This window comes from Octopus sinensis, linkage group LG1 (assembly GCF_006345805.1).
Source record: "Octopus sinensis linkage group LG1, ASM634580v1, whole genome shotgun sequence".
In the NCBI taxonomy this organism is placed as follows: Eukaryota; Metazoa; Mollusca; class Cephalopoda; order Octopoda; family Octopodidae; genus Octopus; species Octopus sinensis.
In genome coordinates this window covers 177,828,149-177,852,129 of record NC_042997.1, presented here as the reverse complement: position 1 = coordinate 177,852,129, position 23,981 = coordinate 177,828,149, and the positions used below count along the sequence as shown (strand labels likewise).

Sequence of the window (23,981 nt, the reverse complement as noted above, 5' to 3'; positions counted from 1 at the left end):
GTTTGATATATTATAATGAATCATGATAAACACTAGTTTATATCAGTTGTTGCTGTAGCACGTTTCACCATTGTAGCTATTTGTAACCTCAGTTTCATGTGCCATTAAATGCTGAACCACAACGGATCATCAGGGAACACTTTATTGTAATATGTTTGAGAGGTATGTGTCAGTAGCCACTACACACATTTTTTTCTCTCCTTGTTTCTTTCTGTGTTTTTTTTCTGTGGAAGAGCGTAGGCTCGAAACGTAACAGACTTTTTTCAATTCCCAAGCGTTATACTAATACATCTGTTTGTTTTCTCCACCACCTGCCTTCGTCTTTTGTTTTTTTCGTGAATTCTCCCTATATATATATATATATATATATATATATATATATATATATATATATATAAATCAAAGGTAGAACAGGAAAAACACAATATGCGGGGAAAAAGGATGATAGCACGACAGTGGCAAACAGGACAAAACAAGATACATAGATCATTTGCAGTCAGTTGCCTCTTCAGTTGGAGTCCGGGATGTCCATGTAGTTTCGCTTATTTATCACCAATACTACTCGAAACCGGCAGGCCAGGGACTTAAGCTAAAAGCATTAAGCCTCTGGGCAAGACAAATTGATGTACATATATGAAAACAAATAAGTAAACAGCTGAGAGGATCTTTTGACTATCGGAAAGACATAACATATGAAATAAAATGATTCATATACAATGGACAAACGCCTTTCAGTTATACAACAAAAGGAAAATAATTATACAGTTACAGCAGAAGTAAAACAAACAAACAGGGTCTCAGACGAGTGTAGTAAGCTAGCACAAGGAAAATCATCATCATCATCATCATTTAACGTCCGCTTTCCATGCTAGCATGGGTTGGACGGTTCAACTGAAGTCTGGGGAGCCCGAAGGCTGCACCAGGCCAGTCAGATCTGGCAGTGTTTCTACAGCTGGATGCCCTTCCTAACGCCAACCACTCCGAGAGTGTAGTGGATGATTTTATGTGCCACCGACACAGGTGCCAGATGAGGCGGAAATGGAAAAATCTTAACAGATCGGGAGACAGAACAGAACAGATGTAACCGGCCTCAAAGGCGGCCAGCTAAAGAAGGATGACAATGTCTGAACCGGACAGCAATCATGTGGTAGGGGAGGACAGGAGTTGAAGAGGACAGAGGGACTAAGGAATAGGACAGAGGGGCAAGAAATCAGAGGGACCAAAGAATGAGAGAAAGGGGGAGAGAGAAGAAAGGTACAAGGAGGTAAGTGGGGAAGGAAAGCAAAATAGATTGAAGAATAAGAGAGAGGGGGGAAAGGATAGACAGAGAGGTAAAGGGAGAAAAAGAGAAACAGAGAGAGAAGAGGAAGGGAGAAGGGCGAGGAAAAGAGGATGAGAGTTGTACATGATATTCAAGGAGTATCTTTTTTACAAAGTTAACAAGTTGTACATAGCAGTGCATGAATAAATCAAAGGTAGAACAGAAAAAAACACCACAAATGGAAGCAATCGAAACACAACCTGCAGAAAAAAGGATGATAGCATGACAACAGCAAACAGGACAAAACAAGATACATGGATCAGTCAGTGATACGGAAGATAGAAAATACTAGAAAGTTTATTTATTACAATGATCATTTTGGTACCATTCTCTCATGGGTGGGAAACTATACAATGAATTCCAATGTACCCTGCAAGGCAGAAGTTACTCTTCAGGTGATATAACTAGGTTTCTTGTTACTTAATTTATGTCTTGCTCCAAAGTGGAGGCACATGGCCTAGTGGTTAGAGCAGCGGACTCGCGGTCGAGGGATCGCAGATTCGAATCTCAGACCGGGCGATGTGTGTGTTTATGAGCGAAACAGCTAAGCTCCACGTGACTCTGGCAGAAGGTAATGGCAAACTTCTGCTGACTCTTTTGCCACAACTTTCTCTCACTCTTTCCTCCTGCAACGGACTGGCGTCCCGTCCAGGTGGGGACCCTATATGCCAAGGAAACCGGGAAACTGGCCCTTATGAGCCAGGCATGGCTCGATAAGGAACTCTTGCTCCAAAACTTAACTAGAGCATATTGATAGTAATCATATCTAAAATACACTGAGGTGGAATGTGGAAGGCCAAATAAGTAGAAAAAGTTAAGGTTACTGCAATGTGTGCATGACTCAAATACAATTCAAGAGTGTTACCTTTTGTTGAACATGACATAAGCATGTTAACCCTTTAGTATTCAGACTTCTCTGTCAAATGTAATGCTTTTTTATTCACATTGTTTTGAATTAGTCATGCATTACTTTGTAGCTTTGAGATTTCAATGACATGGTTATTTCTAGAATGATATTTTAGGATAAGTGTGAGAGACCAGTGTGAAAATAAAACAAGTAGAGTATTTTGGCCTGATATGGCCAGTTTAAATAGTTGAGGATTAAATAAGAAGTGAAAGAGAGTGATAGACCACCTCACTGAACAAAGTAACTGCTGAGTTGCTTTAATCTGTGGTTGAATTTGTCAACATTTTATAACCGTAAGTCAAATTTTCTAGAACCTTTGATCAAGCTAGTTGAAAGCTCCCATGTTTTATTTAAAGTTTGCTGTATTGCCCATAATAAGTCAGCCAGTGCTGATTGGTTGAGCCATATTCATATAGATATTAATACTTTTTATGGTGGTATAATAGGTTGTGGTTCTGAGCTAGGATAAATCTGAGAGCACATATTAATAAGCATTTTTAAGTCATATATTAATAAGCAATGCACATGAATACAATTACAATGCTATTTATACAAAAGCATCACAGATATTTGAAAAATATCACATTTTATTCACTATCTTAAGTAAAGCAATAACATTAAATGGAAAACATTAAATAAAGATAATTTTATCGAAGTTTTTCTTGTGACATTTTTTTTTTATTCATTTTATCAAAAGGATGAAAACTAAAGTCAAGCACCAGTGAGATTTGAACTCACAACATAAAGAGACATTAATGATTATCTTCAAGCATTTTCTTCAGTGCTTTATTTATTCTGCCAATCCAGCATCCGGTATTAGACATAAAATGGTCTGACTTTACATGTTGTTGAATTTGTGTTCAGCAATGCATGGAATATTTGCAATATGATAGTCAGGAAATACTACATATATAAAACTTGAGTGAACTAGCTAGTACAGAAGTGGGTCCACTGGAATATATATTTGTTAGTAACAAGTTTTGAGCTGTTGGTTCAGTAGTTCAGATCATCTTAAGATTGAGGTTTTCCACATTCATTAATTTTATGTCACTTAAGTACCAGATGAACTAAACAGGAAACTACTACTTCAAGTGAGAAGTGCTGATTAGTTGTGCATGAGTTTAAATCTGAAACCTTTCCAGACAGTTTTTCAGTAATACTGGTTAATTAAAAATATTAACCGCTCCAATAAAAGATGTGACTGGAATAATAAATTCATTGGAAAGAAATTACAAGGTGGAGATATTGGTATAAAAATTTGTGAGTAGATTTGGTAGATGGAAACTGAAAGAAGCCCTTTGTGTATGTATGTATATGTGTGTATTTATATATATATATATATATATATATATATATATAGCAAAATTAAGGAACGGCCATAATAGGCCATTCAACCCACTATTTACTTTTTTCCCACTAGGCCGCTGGTGGCAAAAAAGTTCTGCAAAATTTTTTGCCACCCTATATTGATTAATTATATATATATATATATATATATATGTAGCAGAGTATTGTAGTTTACTTGAAGCATTGTGTATTGTTTGTAAAATATAATGTGTTTTGAATGGCATAACAATGGACTATAATAACTGTTATAATTTAATCATCCATAGTCTGATATAATATTTCAGAATATAAAAATTCCTTCTTCAGATATCCCTAGGAATTGATTGAGTCACTGCTGTAATCAGTTTTCCAATGGTTTTTTTTTTTTTTCTGGAAGCGTTTCTGTAGTGGTCTCACGAAGCTCCTCCCAGAATTTCTCATGTCTCAAGCTTGTGTGTGCTGGCACATCCGTAGTGCTGCTTCTAAGTTATGTATTATACATGCAGTTTCCTTTTTTCGCCTTCTTTCTTTATTTTTATAAATAATACATAAGCATATTATCAAAAATGAACCTACATGCATCCAGATGTAGCTAAATAATATATTGATTGCTGACCTCTTGCCTGTTGTTAATTTGGGGCCCTAGTCTGTCTATGAGGATAGCTTCCTTAATTCTTAGATTACCCAAATTTCTTTCATTGGCTTCAATTGTGACTGTTATGCTTTTGTTGGTGTTCCGGCATCTGTCTAGGTGTTTTCTGAAGGAGGAGGCTCTCATGTTCAGATGTTCTTTGATACAAACGTGTAACAGTCTTGTTGTGCTACCCACATAGACCTTGTTGCATTTGTTACACTGTATTCTATACACAACATTTACCCATTGGCATAAATCTGTGTCACGGATGGAACAGTTTGCATTGTGTGCATTGATTGCTGTCCCTTGCTCATTTCTTTGCAAGGGGTCTTCTCAGAGAGGGGCTGGAGTGGGCTCGTTGTATGTCTAGTCCTTCTCTTCTTATGGCTCTTCAGATGGCTGTAGTTACCCTCTTGCTAAAATGGGGTATTTTAAGGAAGCATGTGTTGCTGGGTTTTCTGTGTGTTTGGCATGTTGGTCATCTTAGGTACTTAAGCTGATTTACAATGGATATCGGGTACCCGTTGGTTTTCAATATTTCTAGGAGGCATGTAGTGTGGGTCACCTTGTCATCTGTCCTGCTGCACTTGCTCTGGATGCGTGCAAGTTCATTTCTGGCATATCCTATTTTGGCACCAAGTGGAAGTACTGAACTGTACTGGACAAACATATCTCTAATTGGCTGCTTTCCTGTAGAACTTGGTTTGGATCTCCCCTTCTTCCATTATTTTCAGTTAGAAGTTAAGTAGCAATAGTGATCCAGTGTTGTTGGGATGTTCTGTGCCATTCAAAACACATTATTTTTTAACAAATATATATATATAAGATTAATCAGCCGAAATTGCGAAGATGATCCAGTTCTTGACTGAAGATAAAAGGCTTCGAATGACCCGTCCACGTTTTTTTGTATCGTCTATCTGGATGTTTTGTTGTCCCGCTTTGCATTCTTGCCCCATTTTGTATTTTATTATATATATATATATATATATATATATATATATATATATATGTATGTATATGTTTGTGTGCCAGTGTTTGTCCCCTCCATCATCACTTGACAACTGATGTTGGTGTGTTTACATCCCTGTAACTTAGCGGTTTGGCAAAACAGACTGCTAGAATAAGTATTAGGCTTACAAAGAATAAGTCCTAGGGTCAATTTGTTCGACTAAAGGCGGTGCTCCAGCATGGCTGCAGTCAAATGACTGAAACAAATAAAAGTATAAAAGAATAAGTCTTTGTGTGTTAAATGACTAAGAAGTGTCTTTCATGATGTAATAGTTTCATTGTGAATACATGGTCTCACATCAGGCCACTTGACAAACAAGTACAACTTGGAAATATGGTGTTGATGTTTTTTTTTTATGTGCAAATGTATTATTTTTGTCGAGCCATTTAAATCACTTTGTTCTGGCATATGATTAGCAAGATTGCTAAATCTTATGTATCTTTTGGTGCATTCAAATATTATTGATTTGTGATATAGGCAGGTGCAAGGCCTTGCATTTGGAGGTGGTGGAAATTTAAGTTAATTAGCTTCCTCTCCCTATATCAAATTGATGGACTCTCCCATCTAAGTTGATTTATGAATGTTCAGTTTTTGCTGGACAACCTACACAAGTGGTTTGTTTATGGTGATCAAATGTATGTGTTGTACATTAATTAGCTTGCTGCCTCCTTCAAACAGATGTTGCCTGAACAGGTGCTCAGTGTACCACACCTCAGTTGCTGCAGAGATTGCAGAGCAATGTGTGAAGTGTTTTGTTCAAGAGCACATCATACTACCCAGTCTATGAATTGAAACCATGACATTGTGCTCATGAGTGCAGCATTATAACCACTAGACCATGTGACCTTTCCAATAAGTATCAGCTATTACTTATTTTATACATCTTGTGAAACTGACCATTGGACTGAGAAATTTGAACTCATAACATAAAAGTACACAACTTAATACCTATTTCTTTACTACCCACAAGGGGCTAAACACAGAGAGGACAAACAAGGACAGACAAACGGATTAAGTCGATTATATCAACCCCACTGAGTAACTGGTACTTATTTAATCGACCCTGAAAGGATGAAAGGCAAAGTCGACCTTGGCGGAATTTGAACTCAAAATGTAACGGCAGACGAAATACGGCTATGCATTTCACCTGGCGTGTTAACGTTTCTGCCAGCTCTCCGCCTACACAACTAAATACCACCTGGTGTTTTGTCTGTTGCTCTACCAATTCTGTTAATCTACTGCACTGAGTTTATTCAAACATCAATAGTCCTTCTTTTTTTCTGTGGCCTTCTAAACAGGCAGCGTCTGTTAGGATGTCTTTTAATATGTCTTTAACATGTAATCCTGTTCCCTGTTAATAATTGTTAGTGCCCAAACCAAGGTGGTCTGACCAAAACACTTAATGAAATACATTCAATGTCAAAGAGCCAATTTCATATTCTCTATTGTTTTAAGTATATAATATTATTCTTGTTTTATGTTCTAATATGTTGCAAATTTAGGAATTTTCAGAATGTTTTGTAAATGTACTGAGGTTTATTATTCTCTAACATTTGAAAATCTACTTTTTTCAGGTTGATGCCTCATCAGGATGGAGTCTATATGGGAAGGAAGTGGTCTTCCTATAATGACAGATAATATATCAATTTTGGATAAAAAAGTATCCAATGTAGAAGATACTTATGTGGAGTCTGGTACGTAATTTATTCATTTAATAATTTTAGATTTTTGTGGGTATATGCATTTGCTTACATATAAGCATGTGTTGGGAAGTTCCGCAAATTTAGTTGTTTGCATAAATTATGTAGTTTTTTTTTTTCAAGTTCTTAGATTGGCCTCTAGGAGAGATGAGAAATAATTGTGATGTTCATGCCTTAATTAACTGAAGATATTATTAACATTGTGCAGGAAGTGAAACTGTTCTGATTAAGCCTTGTATTTGGCTCATTGAAAACTGAGCTTTTGCTCCCTGGTGTTGGTCCCTTTCGTAATTCAGTCCTTCACAAACTGAACAACGCATGGAAAGTGGATCTCTTTTATTGTTCAGCATTACAGAGCAAATTAAAAAAAGTATTTTAAAACCTGGCCCCTAACTCTTTTATGATCATGTTTTTGATCAAAATAATTAGAGAAATTTGTCGCAGGTCCTGATTAATTTTCAAAATAATTTCAGAATTTGGAATGGTTTATGAAAATAATAACTCATAACTTCTGGTGTTTGGGGAAAAAAAAGATTCTTTCTTGTAGAACAGTATGGTAGAATTATTCACTAATTTAGACTTCATGCAATAATGAGGTTGTAATCTAAATATGGGGTGGGTTTGAGCAGTCATGTAGGATTAAGGTAGTGGGGTCTCTGGTTAGATAATCTAAAACTCAGGTGAGATAATCTAAATCAAATATGGGAGAAGTATGTACATTATGTACATTTGTTGACTGATTGTAGTTAGCTATTTTAATCTCTTAACAAATTTCTCTGATGGCCAAAAGAATTCACATTATATCCAAATTCATTGAAATAATTTGAAATGCAATTAAGTCAAAAAAATTTTTGAGAATCTTTCTTGAGATAACCTGAAAAACAAATGACCTGTTTGGATATGAAGAATGTAAAGCAAAGTGTAACTGGATCCTCAGTTGATTTCCGCAAGAAGTTTTCTGGACGACCCACTTAATTGTGAGTAGTCCAGTACTTCTAGTGCTGGCGGTTGAGTATTCTGAAGACTCTTGCATCTTTAAATATAATCCCTAACTAAACTTTGCTAGATATTGCTCTTTGAATTTCTTGTACATATCATTCATTGGGCTTCCACACAGTTTCCATCTTTCTAATTTCATTCACAAAGCTTGGGTTGGTCAAGATTAGAGTAAAGGAGGACACTTGCCCAAGGTGTTGTGCAGAATGATAGAACCAGGGACCTGCTGAATGCAAAGCAAAATTCTTAAGCATTTGGCCATTCTTGCATATTGAATGCTTATGAATGGAAGTAAATTCCAGGTGAGCTTAATCTGTAATTAAGTCTCAGTTCTTGGTTTTTAAATATTTCACTTCATCAACATCACTCTTGAGAAAAACATGAAAGTCACAACATCACTCCCCTGCTATAACTCTGATAGTTTTTCTCAAAGAAAACTTATTAAAATGAACTCCTTTTTAAGCCCAATCTATTTTATTTATATTTTCATTTTATCTTTTTTTAAAATTTTATTTAAGTTGTTGTTTAACCCCAGGTCATTATCCCTGATCAAGCAGTCTTATGACAAAAGGTGTTTCAGCCATGACAACCGTGTTTTTCTCGTGCTTATTGCACATCTAGGATAACATTATCCAATGTGTCCCTCTCTCTTTTTCAAACTGATAGTTTGAGCGAGATTTAACTGGCTGAGCAATTATACAGAGACTCCTTGATAGGTTTAATAACTTTGAAGTTGAATATTTTTATATATTTTGGATTTTAAATGTTAAAAATAAAAATTTGTAGATTATTTCTTTTGATGCTTGTTATTAACACATTTTCTAAACTTTGCTTATTACTTCTTTTTAACTGTATCTCTTGTTTTTCTTCTTTTACTTAACAGCATTTTAAGTCTTTGCTTGTCATTGCATGTATACTGACAAAACAACAACTAATAATAATAATAATAATAATAATAATTCTTTCTACTTAAGGCACAAGGCCTGAAATTTGGAGAAGGGGCCTAATCGATTACATCGAACCCAGTGTTTCACTGGTACTTAATTTATAGACCCTGAAAGGATAAGTTGACCTTGGTGGAATTTGAACTCAGAACATAAAGACAGATGAAAGGTCGCTAAACATTTTGCCCAGTGTGCTAACTCAGAATGTACTGACAGACAAAATGCTGCTAAGCATTTTGCCTGGTGTGCTAATGATTTTGCCAGCTTGCCGCCTAAATAATAATAATAATAATAATTGCTCCTGATTTAAGCATAAGAACAACAATTTTGAAGGGCAGGGAGTAGTTTGGGTTCATTGATTCCAGTACTCCACTGGTACTTTATTTTATTGACCCTGAAAAATGAATGGAAAAGTTGATCCTTGAGGAATTTGAACTAAGACTGTAAAGATCCCAAAACAAGTGCTTTGAGACATTTTTTCAATGCTTTAACCCTTTAGCATTCAAATCGGCCATATCTGGCCAGAATATTTAACCTGTTTTATATTGAAACTGACCAGAGCTTGCCTCTTACCTCAGCCCTACCATGTCATTCTAAAACTAAAAAAATCACATCACTGCAATCTCTAAACTACAAGATAATACATGATTAATTCAAAACAATATGAATAAACAAACATCACATTTGACAGAATAATCTGAACACTAAAGGGTTAATGATTCTGTCAGCTTGCTTCCTTTATTGTTTCTAATGTAAGCACAAGGCAAACAATTTCAAAGGGTGGGTGTAAGTCAATAACCATTGATCCCAGTACTTGACAACTACTTCATTTTATTGATCCAAAGGGATGAAAGGATAAAGTTGGCCTAAGCAGGATTTGAAGTCAGGAACAAACACCACAAAGCAATTTTTTTAATGCTATATCAATTCTGACTTAAATGATTTCTTATTGAAGTAAAAGCCCCTAAATTTAAGGGAGGAGTTAGTTGATTATTTTGCTCCCAGTGTTCAACTGGTACTCAGTTTATTGAGCCCTACAGGAATGAAAGATAAAATTGTCCCTGACAGCATTTGAACTCAGAATAGTGTTGTAATTAAACACCACAAGGTCTTATTTGATGCTCTAACAATTCTACTACTGCTCATGCAATTTTCGGGGAGAGGAGGGCAACTAATAGTGATCTCAGTACAATTAGTGTGTGTGTGATTAATAGTATCAGCAAATAGGCCATTAATATACAGAAGTTACTGTATTGGAGATATCACAAAACTATAAAGGTGTGTGTGTGCAGTCTGTTGTTGGAAGGAGAAAGTGGGCAGCAACAGTCATTATTTTATCTGATGGATTGTTACATTTTTATTAAGTGTAATGTTTAAGAAGATACTATAGAGATAACAAGAGCCCCCTTTCTGCATGGGAATCAAATGTTCAGTTTCAGTTTTGGCAATTTGAGGGCTTGTAGACCTTGTAATGCAGAAAAGCACCTTTTGTTGTCCTTTCTTCACAGTTGTCTTTCAGGTGATGTGATGGTTGTTACATAGTTCTCAGTTGGACAGTCAGTGACACCTGTTAAGTATTGAGAGAGGGAGATAGATAGGCAGTCAGATAGACAGACAGACAGATAGATAGATAGATAGATAGATAGATAGATAGATAAAGATAGATAGATAGATAGATAGATAAAGATAGATAGGTAGGTAGATATAGATAGGTAGGTAGATACAGATAGATAGGTTGATAGGTAGATACAGATAGATATAGAAAGATACATAGAGATAGAGAGACAGAGAGATATAGACAGATATAGCTAGATAGATAGATAGAAATAGAAAGATATAGACAGATAGATAGAGATAGAGAGATATAGACAGATAGATAGACAGACAGATATAGACAGATAGATACAGAGATAGATACATAGATACAGAGACAACTTTCTTTATTGGCCACACAAGGCTGAACACAGAGGGGACAAATACAAATGTAGAGCTATAGATAGATATAGATAGATAGATTGTTATTTAACCTTGTTGATACCAGGCCACCTGAGCCTGCCTCTATTTCTATGATACAGACTTCCTATTTTAAAGTGTTCTATATTAATATCTTCCATCAAAATTTTGTGTATAATTAAGCTCCAAACACCTGCCTAATAACGACAAAATAATGTTACTAAATTCTTCATTCATCATCATTTAACATCCACTTTCCATGTTGGCATGGGTTAGACAGTTTGTCAGGATTTGTTGAGCTACCAGGTTGCATCAAGCTCCAGTGTCAGCTTTGGCATGGTTTCTGTGGCTGGATGTCTTTCCAAATGCCATCCATTTTACAGAGTGTACTGGGTGCTTTTTTTTTTCATGTCACTAGCACTAATGAGGCTGCTGTGTAACTTGTAAGATAGAAAAAGAACAAGAAAAAAAGAAAGAAAGGAAAAAGCTGGCATTAGTAAGATGAGAGCATTTGAGAGAAGATGGCTTTATGCTAAGTGTTGAAAGGCTAAAGTATGACAGAAGAACAAGCACAGGTGTCTTGCTACAGCGGAGATACATGGCTGGAGATAAAAGGAAGGCAGTAGTGGGGTGCTCGATCAAACTCCCAAAATACAAGTGGGTGAGCATAAGGGATTATACAGACAATGGGTCATGAGAGTGGATGAAAGAGTGAATATTTTTATACGAGTGTGAGTGGGGTGTAACAGTTGGTTAAAGATGGGGGTAGAGGTGAATGCAGTGAGTGATAAGGATGGGTAAAGTGAAACAAAGGCTGTGTATTTCAAGAAAAATATGTTAAAAAGTAAGTTGGATATATTTAGGAAGTTAAGGAGAAAATGACTCAGCATGAGTCAGAAAAAAAAGGAACTTTTGAAAATATAATTTATCGAGGTTAAATTATTCAAAGTAAATATACGCACACACACTCTGTCTTGCTATCTGTCTTTCTTTCTTGCTCTCACATACAGAGCAATGAATATCTTGTATTGAATGTCTATACAGAACTTTGGGATAAGAAAAAGAAATGCTGATATCCAATTGAAGATAAGAGCAACACTTACGCAATCTACTCTATTTGTCTACTGGAAGGTTTGGTGTCTGCACTATTATCAAGCAAACTCGTACTTTAGCTTTGCTGTATTAGTTGCTGGGTCATCAAGTTGTCCCCCACTTTCTCTCTCTCTCACTTGATTAACTTGTCAGGCAAGTAGGCAAAGTGGAGTAGGACAAGTTTGCTGCAATTTTTTGAAGCACAACATGTCTCCAGTGATAAGATATGTATGTTAAATAGCTAAGAACAGATCATAAGACCACACAGCAGGGATACATGTGGTGCAAACAGTTGGCAGGAAACAAAAAAATTATGTGTGGCTATGTGGTAAAAAGCTTGCTTTCCAACCACATGGTTCCAGGTTCAGTTTCACTGTGTGATACCTTGGACAAGTGTCTTCTATTATAACCTTAGACCAACCCAAAGCCTTGTGAGCAGACTTGATGGACAGAAACTGAAAGAAGCCCATTATATATATATATATATATAATATATATATATATATATATATATATATATATACATATATATATATATGTTGTGGCACATAAAAAGCACCATCCGAACGTGGCCGATGCCAGCACCACCTCGACTGGCTTCTGTGCCGGTGGCACGTAAAAAGCACCATCCGAATGTGGCCGATGCCAGCGCCGCCTTGACTGGCTTCTGTGCCGGTGGCACGTAAAAAGCACCATCCGAATGTGGCCGATGCCAGCGCCGCCTTGACTGGCTTCCGTTCCGGTGGCACGTTAAAAGCACCAACTGATCGTGGTTGCTGCCAGACTCCCCTGGCACCTGTGCCGGTGGCACTAAATAGCACCCACTACACTCGCGGAGTGGTTGGCGTTAGGAAGGGCATCCAGCTGTAGAAACACTGCTAGATCTAACTGGAGCTTGGTGCAGCCTCCTGGCTTCCCAGACCCCGGTCCAACCCGTGCTAGCGCGGAAAACGGACGTTAAATGATGATGATGATATATGATGTGTGTTGGCCTGCTCGCTTAGCCAGCAGGATGGTTTCATTTGAAGGCTAAAACAATGCGAAGTGCATTGTGACCAGTGAGGTGTAACAACATCTGATAGCCTGGTCGGTCACAGTGATCACGGTGATATAATGTGTGTGTCTGTGTTTGTCGTCCCATCACCACTTGACAACCAGTGTTGTTGTGTTTACGTCCCTGTAACTTAGCATTTTGGCAAAAGAGACTGATGGAAAAAGTACCAGGCTTAAAAAAATAAGTACCGGGGTTGATTTGTTTGACCAATGTATACGTGTGTGTATATGTATTTGTCCCCCAGCACCACTTGACAACTGGTGTTGGTGTGTTTACATCCCTATAACTTAGCAGTTCATTAAAGAGATCGATAGAATAAATACCTGGCTTAAAAGACAAAAAAAAAATACTGGGGTTGATTCATTTGACTAAAAATTCTTCAAGGTAGTGTCCCAGCATGGCCACAGTCTAATGGCCAAAACAAATAAAAAGAATAAATAAATAAACGAGGCATAGGAGTGGCTGTGTGGTAAGTAGCTTGCTTACCAACCACATGGTTCCAGGTTCAGTCCCACTGCGTCGTACCTTGGGCAAGTGTCTTCTAATATAGCCTCAGGCCGACCAAAGCCTTGTGAGCGGAAAATGAAAGAAGCCTGTCGTATATATGTATACATATATATGTGTGTGTATGTATGTTTGTGTGTCTGTGTTTTTCCTCTAGATATAGTTGTCCCCCCAACATCGCTTGACAACCGATGCTGGTGTGTTTATGTCCCTGTAACTTAGCAGTTCGGCAAAAGAGACCGATAGAATAAGTCCTGGGGTCGATTTGCTCGACTAAAGGCGGTGCTCCAGCATGGCCACAGTCAAATGACTGAAACAAGTAAAAGAGTAAAAGAGCAAAGAGAGAGAAAAAAAGCATCTAAGTACAGATTTGTAATCTGCGAGTTTGACAAAATGACATACTCTCATAGTGATTACTTTGAAGTAAACCAATGACTGGGTCAGTCAGGGTAGTGGACAACTAGACAACCAGCTACGTTTTTTTATCATCATTATCATCATCATTATTTAACATCAACTTTTCCATGTTTGCATGAGTCAGATGGAATTTGTTGAAGCAAATTTTCTATAGTCAAATGATCTTCCTGTTGTCAACCATTATCAGTTTCTAAGAAAGGTGAAATTTACCCATGACCAGACATGTTTTTCATGGAAGACTCAAAATGAACATCATCACTTGTATGATAGTTATGCTCCTTTACAGTCATCACATGATATCAAGACAAAGTACACATGCACACACAAACACATACACACACACACACTAACATGGTGGGCTTCTTTCATTTTCCATGTACCAAATCCACTCACAAGGCTGTGGTCAACCTAGGGTTATAGTAGAAGGCACTTGCCCAAGGTACCATGCAGTGGGACTGAACCCAAGACCACATGATTAGGAAGCAAGCTTCTAAACTACAGTCAACCCTGTGCTTATTTATCTTGTCTATTCATCCATTCTTTCTTCCATCCATCTATCTGTCTGTCTATCTACCTATCTATCTATATTCACACACACACACACACACACACACACACACACGTGAATATAAAAACCTAGGGACAGTGATTTGGAACTTCCATGCTGCTATTGCTAAGACAAGTGTCCAAGACTTTTGGCAATATACCTTGCTTTAGAAGACCTGTGAAGCCAAGTGAGATCGCAGTCATGGCCGATGCTTGTGTTACATAACTGGCACCCATGCTGGTGGCATGTAAAAAGCATCCACTACACTCTTGGACTGGTTGGTATTAGGAAGGGCATCCAGCCATAGAAACCATGCCAAATCAGATTGGAGCCTGATGCTGTTCCCCAACTTACCAGTTCTCAGTCAAACCATCCAACCCAAGCCAGTATGGAAAACGGATGTTAAATGATGATGATGATGGTGTTGCTGTTGTTTATTCTCAGGTCAGGTTTGTTCAAGCAAGCCTGTGGTCAAAGATATTCCTGTCATGATCTTGTCTTTTCCCTTTTTCCCTAGATATAGTAAATACAAGATTCAATATGTCCTTCTTTTCTAAAGTGACTGGGTGTGATTTTAGAAAGATTTGGTTTCTTGCCATACAGAGGCTATCTTTCTTATTTCTTTACTGCCCACAAGGGGCTACACACAGAGGGGACAAACAAGGACAGACAAACGGATTAAGTCAATTATATCGACCCCAGTGCATAACTGGTACTTATTTAATTGACCCCAAAAGGATGAAAGGCAAAGTCGACCTCGGCGGAATTTGAACTCAGAACGTAGTGGCAGACGAAATACCACTAAGCATTTTGCTCAGCATGCTAATGTTTCTGCCAGCTTGTTGCCTTGAGGCTATCTTTCTCTATGGCATAAAAGTTTACTTTGTTGTGACTAATGCAACAAGTGGATAGCAAAAAATGAAGAACTTCCTGGTTTATAGTGGGGTTAAACGGAAAAAGATCTAATATCATAGACATCAATAAGGATGAAAATAATGAGGCAATGAGTTACTATTATATAGATAAGAAAGGAAATCATTTAGATATATACATATCTAAATGATTTCCTTTAATTTGAATAATTTAATTTTGCTATGTTTGAATTATGTGTGCCAGATAACAGCAGTCATATGATAGTAAAAACACTGAGTAATTTAGTAAAGTTATATGTACTAGAAAGAAAGTGGGTATAGCATAACTAGGCTGTTTCCACATGGGTGGCATGTAAAAGTGCCCGTATGGTGTCTTGTAGTAGTGTCTGTGTGGTGTTACATAAAAGCAGCCATGTGATGTTACATAGAAGAACCCATGCAATGCCATGTAAAAGTGCCCATGTAATGTCATGTAAGAGTACCTGTGTGGCACCATGTAAAAGGGCCCATGTGGAATCACCTAAAAGTGCACGTGTAATGCCACGTAAAAGCATCCAGCGCACTCTGTAAAGTGGCTGGCATTAGGAAGGGCATCCAGCTGTAGAAACCATGCCAATTCAGACTGGAATTTGGTGCCCCCCACCTCATCCAGCTTTCCAGCTGTGGTCACACTGTCCAACCCATGCCAGCATGAACAACAGATGTTAAATGATGATGAATGTTTTATGATATGCTGCAACTAGACTAAATGATATCAAAATGGGTTTGAGATATTGTTTCTCAGTCAAATCCAGCCCTGTGCTGAGTCTGTTTTTTTTTCTCTTTTAGTCATTTGATGGTGGAAATTGTCAATAAATATCATTAAATTAATGAATACAGTGGGATGGTTGATACAAATGACTTGCTTTGCTTTGCTAAAAATTGACTTTACATCCAGACATCTCAGATGTCCTTATACATTTCTGGTCACAATGTGCTTCCATTTTCCTCTTGATTGAATCCTTCTCTTCTTTTTAGGCCTGAATTGTTTAATGATATTGTCTTCTCATCATCTCATAAGTCTTCTGAGTTGTCTGTTCTAATCTGTTGGTAACCACCTGACAACTTCTAACTCATACTGTAAATCTTCGAGTATAATCCGCATTTTTTCCCCAAAATTTAAAGGTCAAAATCCCTAGTGCGTACTATATATGAGGTTAAAAATGAAAAATATTTTCTAAGCAATGCCCGAGTCTCTATTTGCTGTCCGGCAATGTTTATTCAGATGCATTTTGTGATGCTGGGCGCGAAAATACCTTAAGCTAAGCCTGAAAGCAATGAAGTCATAAAAGAATCATCCATAACTTGCAGTAAGCAACATTTATTAAAATAAAAGTATTCAGAACACAGAATAACATGTAAAAAAAGCAATTTGCAAACATATTTACATTCCCATATAACAACTGAGAACATCACCATTACTGTATTACGCTTGCACAGAAGTGCTTGTTTGACTAGGTGCTGCTGGCTTAATTACGCACGACTCAAGTTAGAGAAGGAGTGCATATTATATACAAGGTTTAGGTTTTTCAGAGGTACAGCCCCCTAAAACTCTCCTGCGTATTATACTCAAGAGTGAACTATACTCAAAGATTTACGGTATGTTTTTTGAGTAAGAGTTTCTTTATTTTGGGTTTCTTTGAAAGTGCAGAGCTGGAGGAAGATTTGTTAGCAGTGTATGTCAATATAGCATCACTGGTTTTCCTAAAATGGCTTCATGTGAAGCCATAGAATATAAACATTTACATGCATGCACACATCCGCAGACACAACTGGCTTCCATATGGTTTCTGTGCACTAATTTGTCTCATAAGGCATTAATCAGCCCAAGTCATTCATTCAAGTTGCCACACAGTAAGATAGAACTCAAAACTATGTGGTTGTGAAGCAGACTCCATTTCTTCACAGCCAGCCTCAAGATAATTATTTCTTGTTAATTTTATAATACTTTATGCATTCATCATCATCGTTTAACGTCTGTTTTCTGTGCTAGAACAAGTTGGACGGTTTGACTGGGGTCTGGGAAGCCAGGAGGCTGTACCAGGCTCCAGTCTGATCTGGTAGTGTTTCTACAGCTGGATGCCCTTCCTAATGCCAACCACTCTGTGAGTGTAGTGGGTGCTTTTTATGTGCCACCGGCACAAGTGCCAGGGGAAGCTGGCAGTGGCCATGATCGGTTGGTGCTTTTTACGTGCCATCGACACGGAAGCCAGTCAAGGCAGCGCTGGCACTGGTATCACAACCACAATTTCCATTTGATATTTATTTTGATGTTGATGTACTTGACTCAATAGGTCTCCATGTTAATGCATACTTACTGATTGGTTTTCATGTGGATACTGTCTTTTAATTTATTTTCTTAAGCAACAAATATACAATCTTCTTGCATGTACTTTGGCGAGTACAGAGAAATATATATACTTGACTATTTAATTCAGAATAGGACTGAGATATGTCCAGGGTTGCCTCTTGTGCTTGCTATCCACATGAAAATGCCGTTACTCATTGACTAATTGCATTTTCCCTCTTAGTCTGCATATTTATTTCTAACTACTTTTCTGATGTCTTCATTGTTTTATATCTGCTTTTCTATACCAGCAGTGTTTTTCCAATCATATACACTTTCTATTGCCAACTTTTTCTGATACTTCTTACAACATGCAGTGACATGGTGCATGTACTCTCAAACCAAGTATTAAATATGTTTAAACAAATCTATCTTACGTAGCTTTAAACCTGGCTGCTTCCTTTCTGTATAGCATAAATGCTTAAAATTTCAGAAAACTGAGATCTATCAAAAATATCTGAAGACATAGCATGCTGAATTTGGATTCCCTTCCCAGCATATTCGACAATTCTAAAATAAAATGATTTTAGCTTTTGTGAAAAATCAAGCTGTACTCAAACTGCTTAACATCCTTTCATAAAATATAAAATTTCTGCAAAGACTACAGAAATTTTCTTTATTCCTGATAGTACCCCAGCATGGCCAGAACTCCCCGAGTGAAAATCAATAAAAGAATATTGCATTTATCTTCATATGCAGCTTGTACTTTTTTTTTTGATGTTTGCTTTGGAAAAATCTTATTAACACATTCTTAAACCACTAGTAAACTGTTTGGCATGATTGATTTGCGTATGCTATTTAGAACTAACAAACAAAAAATAATTATAATGATAATAATTTTAATTAAGATAATTATGATAATAAATTACATGAAATTTCTGTGTTTATGTACCCATTGAAACAGGTTTAGACTCTGCAAAAGAGACCGTTCAAAATAAAGAAACTTTAAATGATATCGAAAAGAGTGAACTCAGTGATTGTAAAGTGTGTGTAACTTGTGAGGATGAGGATAAGCAGCAAGCAGAGTTACCACTTTCAGCATCAGATGAGAAACTACAGAACAATGATGTGTATCAGACAGAATGTAGATCTGAAGGTGACAGTGGTAATACAGCCTTAAATCAAGATAGGCAAAGCCCCGACGTGGGCAGTAAAGCTATAAAGCCTCCAGCTATGAATGAAAGTAGCAACAGTGTACCTACTGGTGACAGAAACAAGCCTGTACGGCAACGATTTAACCCTTTCAATAATGAATTTATCTTTGAAGAAGACCATTTCTCTGAAGTAGAATCAACAAGTGAGTGATTATTACCTTTTTTTTTTTCATTATTATTATTTACAATGCCTGTTTTGAAATATACACACACATGTGCATGTGCACTGTGAATGGATCCTTCATTGGTTTTGAAGATGACTATTCCAGTTGTTCAATTAATGGAATTACCTACTTGTTGTGTCATAGTATAAGTGGCTGAATATTCCACAGAAAAATTGTACTGTATATGTGCCTGTAATCTTGTAATGTATAGTCGGAGTTAACATGACGTTATGTGTGACAAGGATTGCTCTTTGAATTCACAGCTGTAATTAATCTGATGGATTTCCACACACTTTCCATCTGCTGAATTTCACTCGTAAGCCTTGTGTCGACCCAAGACTAAGCAAGAAAAAAAAAACTTATCAAAAGTGTTGCACGGTAGAATAGAACCAGATACCTCATGGTTGCAATGGAAACTTCTTAGCTGTTCAGCCATGTCTGCACATGCATGCAAGCACCCATGCACAGATTTGTGCACATATTTATGCACAACACATAGCATGTGCACACGCACACACACACACACACTATGACCAAATGTTTTTATTATTTATTAATAACTCGAAAGAAAAAAAATGGTTAAAGTGATAAGTTGCCATCGGCTGTGACTTAACTTGCTGAATGGTGATCAAATAATTTTAGACATTCTTTCCTTGATTTTTTTTATGATAAAAACATTTTGCTGAAAAAGGAATAAAATAAATAATTCAAGCAGAAAAATTTCAAATGAACTACAAGACTTCATTGTCATACTGGCCAGTATTTTTGTGCTCCATGAGTTCACTCACTCAAGGAAATGGAAGGAACAATGAATCATATTTTAAACTTGGAACTATGATGCCAATGGGTTTAAATGAATTTTTTACCTTCTACTCCTTCACTCTTTTCTAAAACAGTATAAAAAAAAAACAATGAAAACATGCTGCAAGGAAGAAACAGGGAAGAGTTCAGCATTTTGGAGTGGTGGTTCATCATCTACAAGCAGAAAATAACAAAGAAAGTTCCATAGAAAGTAACATTTACAATGAAAGCCTTTAATGGAAATAAGTACAGTGGAATGGTGGTTTTTTACAGCCAAACGACCGTTTTACTGCCAAAGGAAATAAAGTGTGAGAGAGTGTTTTGTAGATACATGTGTGAATCATCTACAGCACCAACCATGCCCTCTACCTCTTCATATTCTTGTCCACCCTAGTCCCTACCAACTTTTTCACCATAGATGTTATGCTGCTCCATGACAACAATCTCCTCATCCTAAAACACTTTCTTGATCATCACAACACACTTGAACTAAGTTCCATGACTATCTTCTTCTTTGGTGAATTTACCTTCACTCTCAACTTTTCCTTTCCTGGAGATTTTTACCTACCAGCAGGTTTCACCTGAAATCTTTACTTCACACTGCCTTATTTGTTGGTCATATTAGCCCTAAATCTATCCCTAGTTTCACTGGACCCATTCCAGATGTGTTACTGAAGATCTGAACTTCTTGTTACTTTCATCAGTTCCTTCCACCCTGCCCTGGGTTTCACACAGAACTGCTCCATCTGCTCTGTTACTTCTTGGATATTTCCGTTTTTTGACACTCCATCTGCTCCATTTCTGTGTTTTATAAACTCACTGATTCCCACTTGTACTTTCCTTTACCTGTTTTCACTACTGCTACAACACTTGTCTCTTCATCCAGAATTTCACCACTTTGTGCAGACTTCCTCCCATGTTGCCAACTATTTCACTTGCACCATCAAGAACATTTCTTGTGGAATCTTCTTGCTAGTACAAGCATCTAATGCTGGTTTTGTGGCTTGCTGTTCATTGAGGAACTGCCTGGAGATTTTTTAGGGAGTACCTAGATTTTTTAGGGCTGTTTTAGGGAGTACCTTTTAGCTGTCTGGAATAACACCATATTGCTCCAATCTATGGCCATCACTTCAATTTTTCCTGTCATACTAAGTTGCATTTCGTTGTCTGTGGTAGTGTTTTACCCCTGTTTACCATCAACAGTAAAACATCCCACCCAACTGGGACGAATAATCACCTTGTTTTTCTTTAGTAACACTGCCATATGCATACATGCATATGTAACGTGCTCATACATTTTTATTGCCTAGCAAGAGGCTCTCACCCTGCCTCTTCCTTGGCAACAGATTATTCTTTGGGCTTTAAAACACCATTCTGCACTACCTACTCCTGTCATTCATTTCACCATGTGCTTGTCATTGTAAACACTGCTTTTCATAGAACATTTTTTCTTTTTCTCTCTCTAGTTCTTGAAGGACCATTGGCCAAAATATTGAATTCTTCTCTGTTTCTTTATTTACGGTGTAAAATTAATTACCTTGTACTCACTCCATGTTTTTGGTTACTGAAATTTTTTTCTTGTCTCATTGTCACACACCATTCATTCTCTCAGCCATTTCTGACTAGAAACAACGGAGACAACTCTCTAATATTGCTACCATGATAAAATACACTGAATATGCTTTGTAAAGGGAGAGGTTTGTGATTGAAAAGAGACACCATGACAATGTGAAGGTAGAGAGAACTATTTAGTGTTGCAAAGGATATGACAACAACCTCTCTAGTGCTGATGCTGTGACAAAATTAAAATATAATCCATTACACTTTGAAACGTGGTTGGTGTTAGGAAGAGCATCTGGCTGCAGGAACAAAGCCAAATGAAATGTACAAGTTAGACACGACCTCCAAAACCATTTAGGACAATAACTCTGGGTAGGAGCTGATTTACACCATTTTGAAATGTCCTATCCCTGGCAGTATGGAAATGACAGAAACTGATGATGATGATGTGGACTTCTTGATTAGGAGCTGGATTGATTGAATTTGTAATATTATACATATATGTGCAGGTGGCGCGTGAAAAAAAAAACATTCGAGCGAGGTCGTTGCCAGTGCCGCTGGACTGGCTCCTGTGCAGGTGGCACATAAAAGGCATCATCTGAGCATGGCCGTTGCCAGTACTGCCTAACTGGCTCTCGTGCCGGTGGCACGTAAAAGTACCCACTACACTCTCGGAGTGGTTGGCGTTAAGAAGGGCATCCAGCTGTAGAAACTCTGCCAGATCAAGATTGGAGCCTGATGCAGCTATCTGGTTCACCAGTCCTCAGTCAAAGCATTCAACCCATGCTAGCATGGAAAGCAGATGTTAAACGATGATGATGATGCGTATAGGAATTCAAATTTTATCTTTGGTGTATGAAAATAGTAATGAAATTGTGGGAAGCCCTGACCAAGCAGTATTTAGAATCAAAGGCATTCTATCTGTAACCATACTTGTCTTTTTGGTATATCTAAGAATACATTTTTCAGTGTGTCCTTCCTTTATAGTTCTATATTTAAGAGATGAGAAATTATGTACATTATTTACATTATTTACATTCGATGGCTGATATACCCTCTAGCCTTCTTCAGGTGTCTTGGGGAAATTTTGAAACTGGGTTCTCATTCTTAAGGTGTTTTTCAATGTTATTATTATTATTATTATTATTATTATTATTATTATTGTTGTTCAGGTCACAGTTTGGAATCGAGCTTAGAATCTTGGGGTTAGTAGCCCGTGCTCTTAACCACTACACCATAGGCTGGAGGCTATATCAGCCGAAACATTGTGTTAACAACAAACAAGATGAGGACAAATATCCTTTGAATGTAAATAATGTAAATAGTGTCCTTCCTTTGTTTTTCTTTTTTTTAGTAAGTTACTGTGCTGTGATTTGAGGAAATTTTAATATGGCTACTATTTCTAACAAATCAAATGACTGTGCAGAGACTAGTTTGTTGTTGTTGGTTCATGTATTTGAAGTAAAATAGTCCAGTGTTGATTTTTGTATGTTATATTTGGTAACTTAAGTAGTAGCAGCAGCTATAGTTCAGTTTTCTTTTTATGCCTAAAAGTATGACTAACCTCTCATATATTATTACTACAGCAACATGTCAAATATTTATAGTTTTTTTTTTTTTTTTTTTTCCTTTTTTTGTACTCAAATTCTCAAGCAAGGAATTTTGTTCAGAAAGCTTTAATTTCGCCTCTTTCATCCACTCTGCCATCACTTGCCTGCCCATGCATGCAGTCAGACAGATGGACAAACAAATACACACACACACACACATACAGAGAAATATTGTTGTGTTTGATTTTTTTTTTCTGTTTAAATGTTATTTTAATTAGTGGAGATTATTGGTGATGATGGTGGAGACGATTATGATGATGTGTATGTATAAATGAAATAGCTGAAGGAAACATCTGTGCTTGTGTATTGGGCTGTAATACACACATGCACTCCCACTGTGAGAGATGGAGAGATGTGCACCTATTTGCACATGCCTACAGATGCACATATCATGCAGACACCCACATGCATGACGTATGCATACACAGGAGGCATTCACACGGAACTATAACATTTAAAGTTTAAAGCTTATGTGTGTGAATAAGTAAAGAAGGCAATAAATTTATACCAGGAAGCAATAAAATAAAATATATAATGAGACCCATGGAAATTCCATGGTATAAGTCAGCACATTTGAAAACATCATGTTAGTATATTGAACATGAGCAAGGAGTTTAAAAAAATTATTTTGGTGTCTTGCCATTTAATAAGGTTTTGCTTAATTATCTCCTTGTAATACGGTTGACAGATATGATGTGCTTTATAGTTTATGGAAATAAAAGGATAAAACTTACTCATATATATTGATTAAATTTTTATTATTTACAAGTGTGGTCATTGCCAGTGCCACCTGACTGGCTCTCGTGCCGGTGGTATGTAAAAAGCACCATTTGAGTGTGGTTGCTGAAAGCCTCCCTTGGCACCTGTGCCGGTGGCATGTAAAAAGTACCCAATACACTCTTGGAGTGGTTGGAATTAGGAAGGGCATCCAGCTGTAGAAACATTGCCAGATCGGATTGGTGCCTTTTAGCTCACCAGCCCTCAGTCAAACCGTCCAACCCATGCCAGCATGGAAAGCAGATGTTCAATG

At 37.2% G+C, this 23,981-nt stretch overlaps 1 protein-coding gene across 3 annotated transcripts in view; it reads left to right on the top strand.

Moving 5' to 3' along the window:
* Window positions 1–23,981, top strand: part of LOC115215620 (differentially expressed in FDCP 8 homolog) — a 62,086-nt gene that overhangs the window by 3,782 nt on the left and 34,323 nt on the right. For 2 of the 3 annotated variants that reach the window (XM_036507219.1, XM_029784854.2), the window contains exons 2-3: window positions 6,772–6,891; window positions 18,567–18,959. In XM_036507219.1, the coding sequence (XP_036363112.1) occupies window positions 6,789–6,891; window positions 18,567–18,959 (496 nt within the window). In that variant the 5' untranslated portion in view covers window positions 6,772–6,788. The remainder of the gene's footprint in view (window positions 1–6,771; window positions 6,892–18,566; window positions 18,960–23,981) is intronic. The other variant, XM_029784863.2, reaches the window with a different exon arrangement.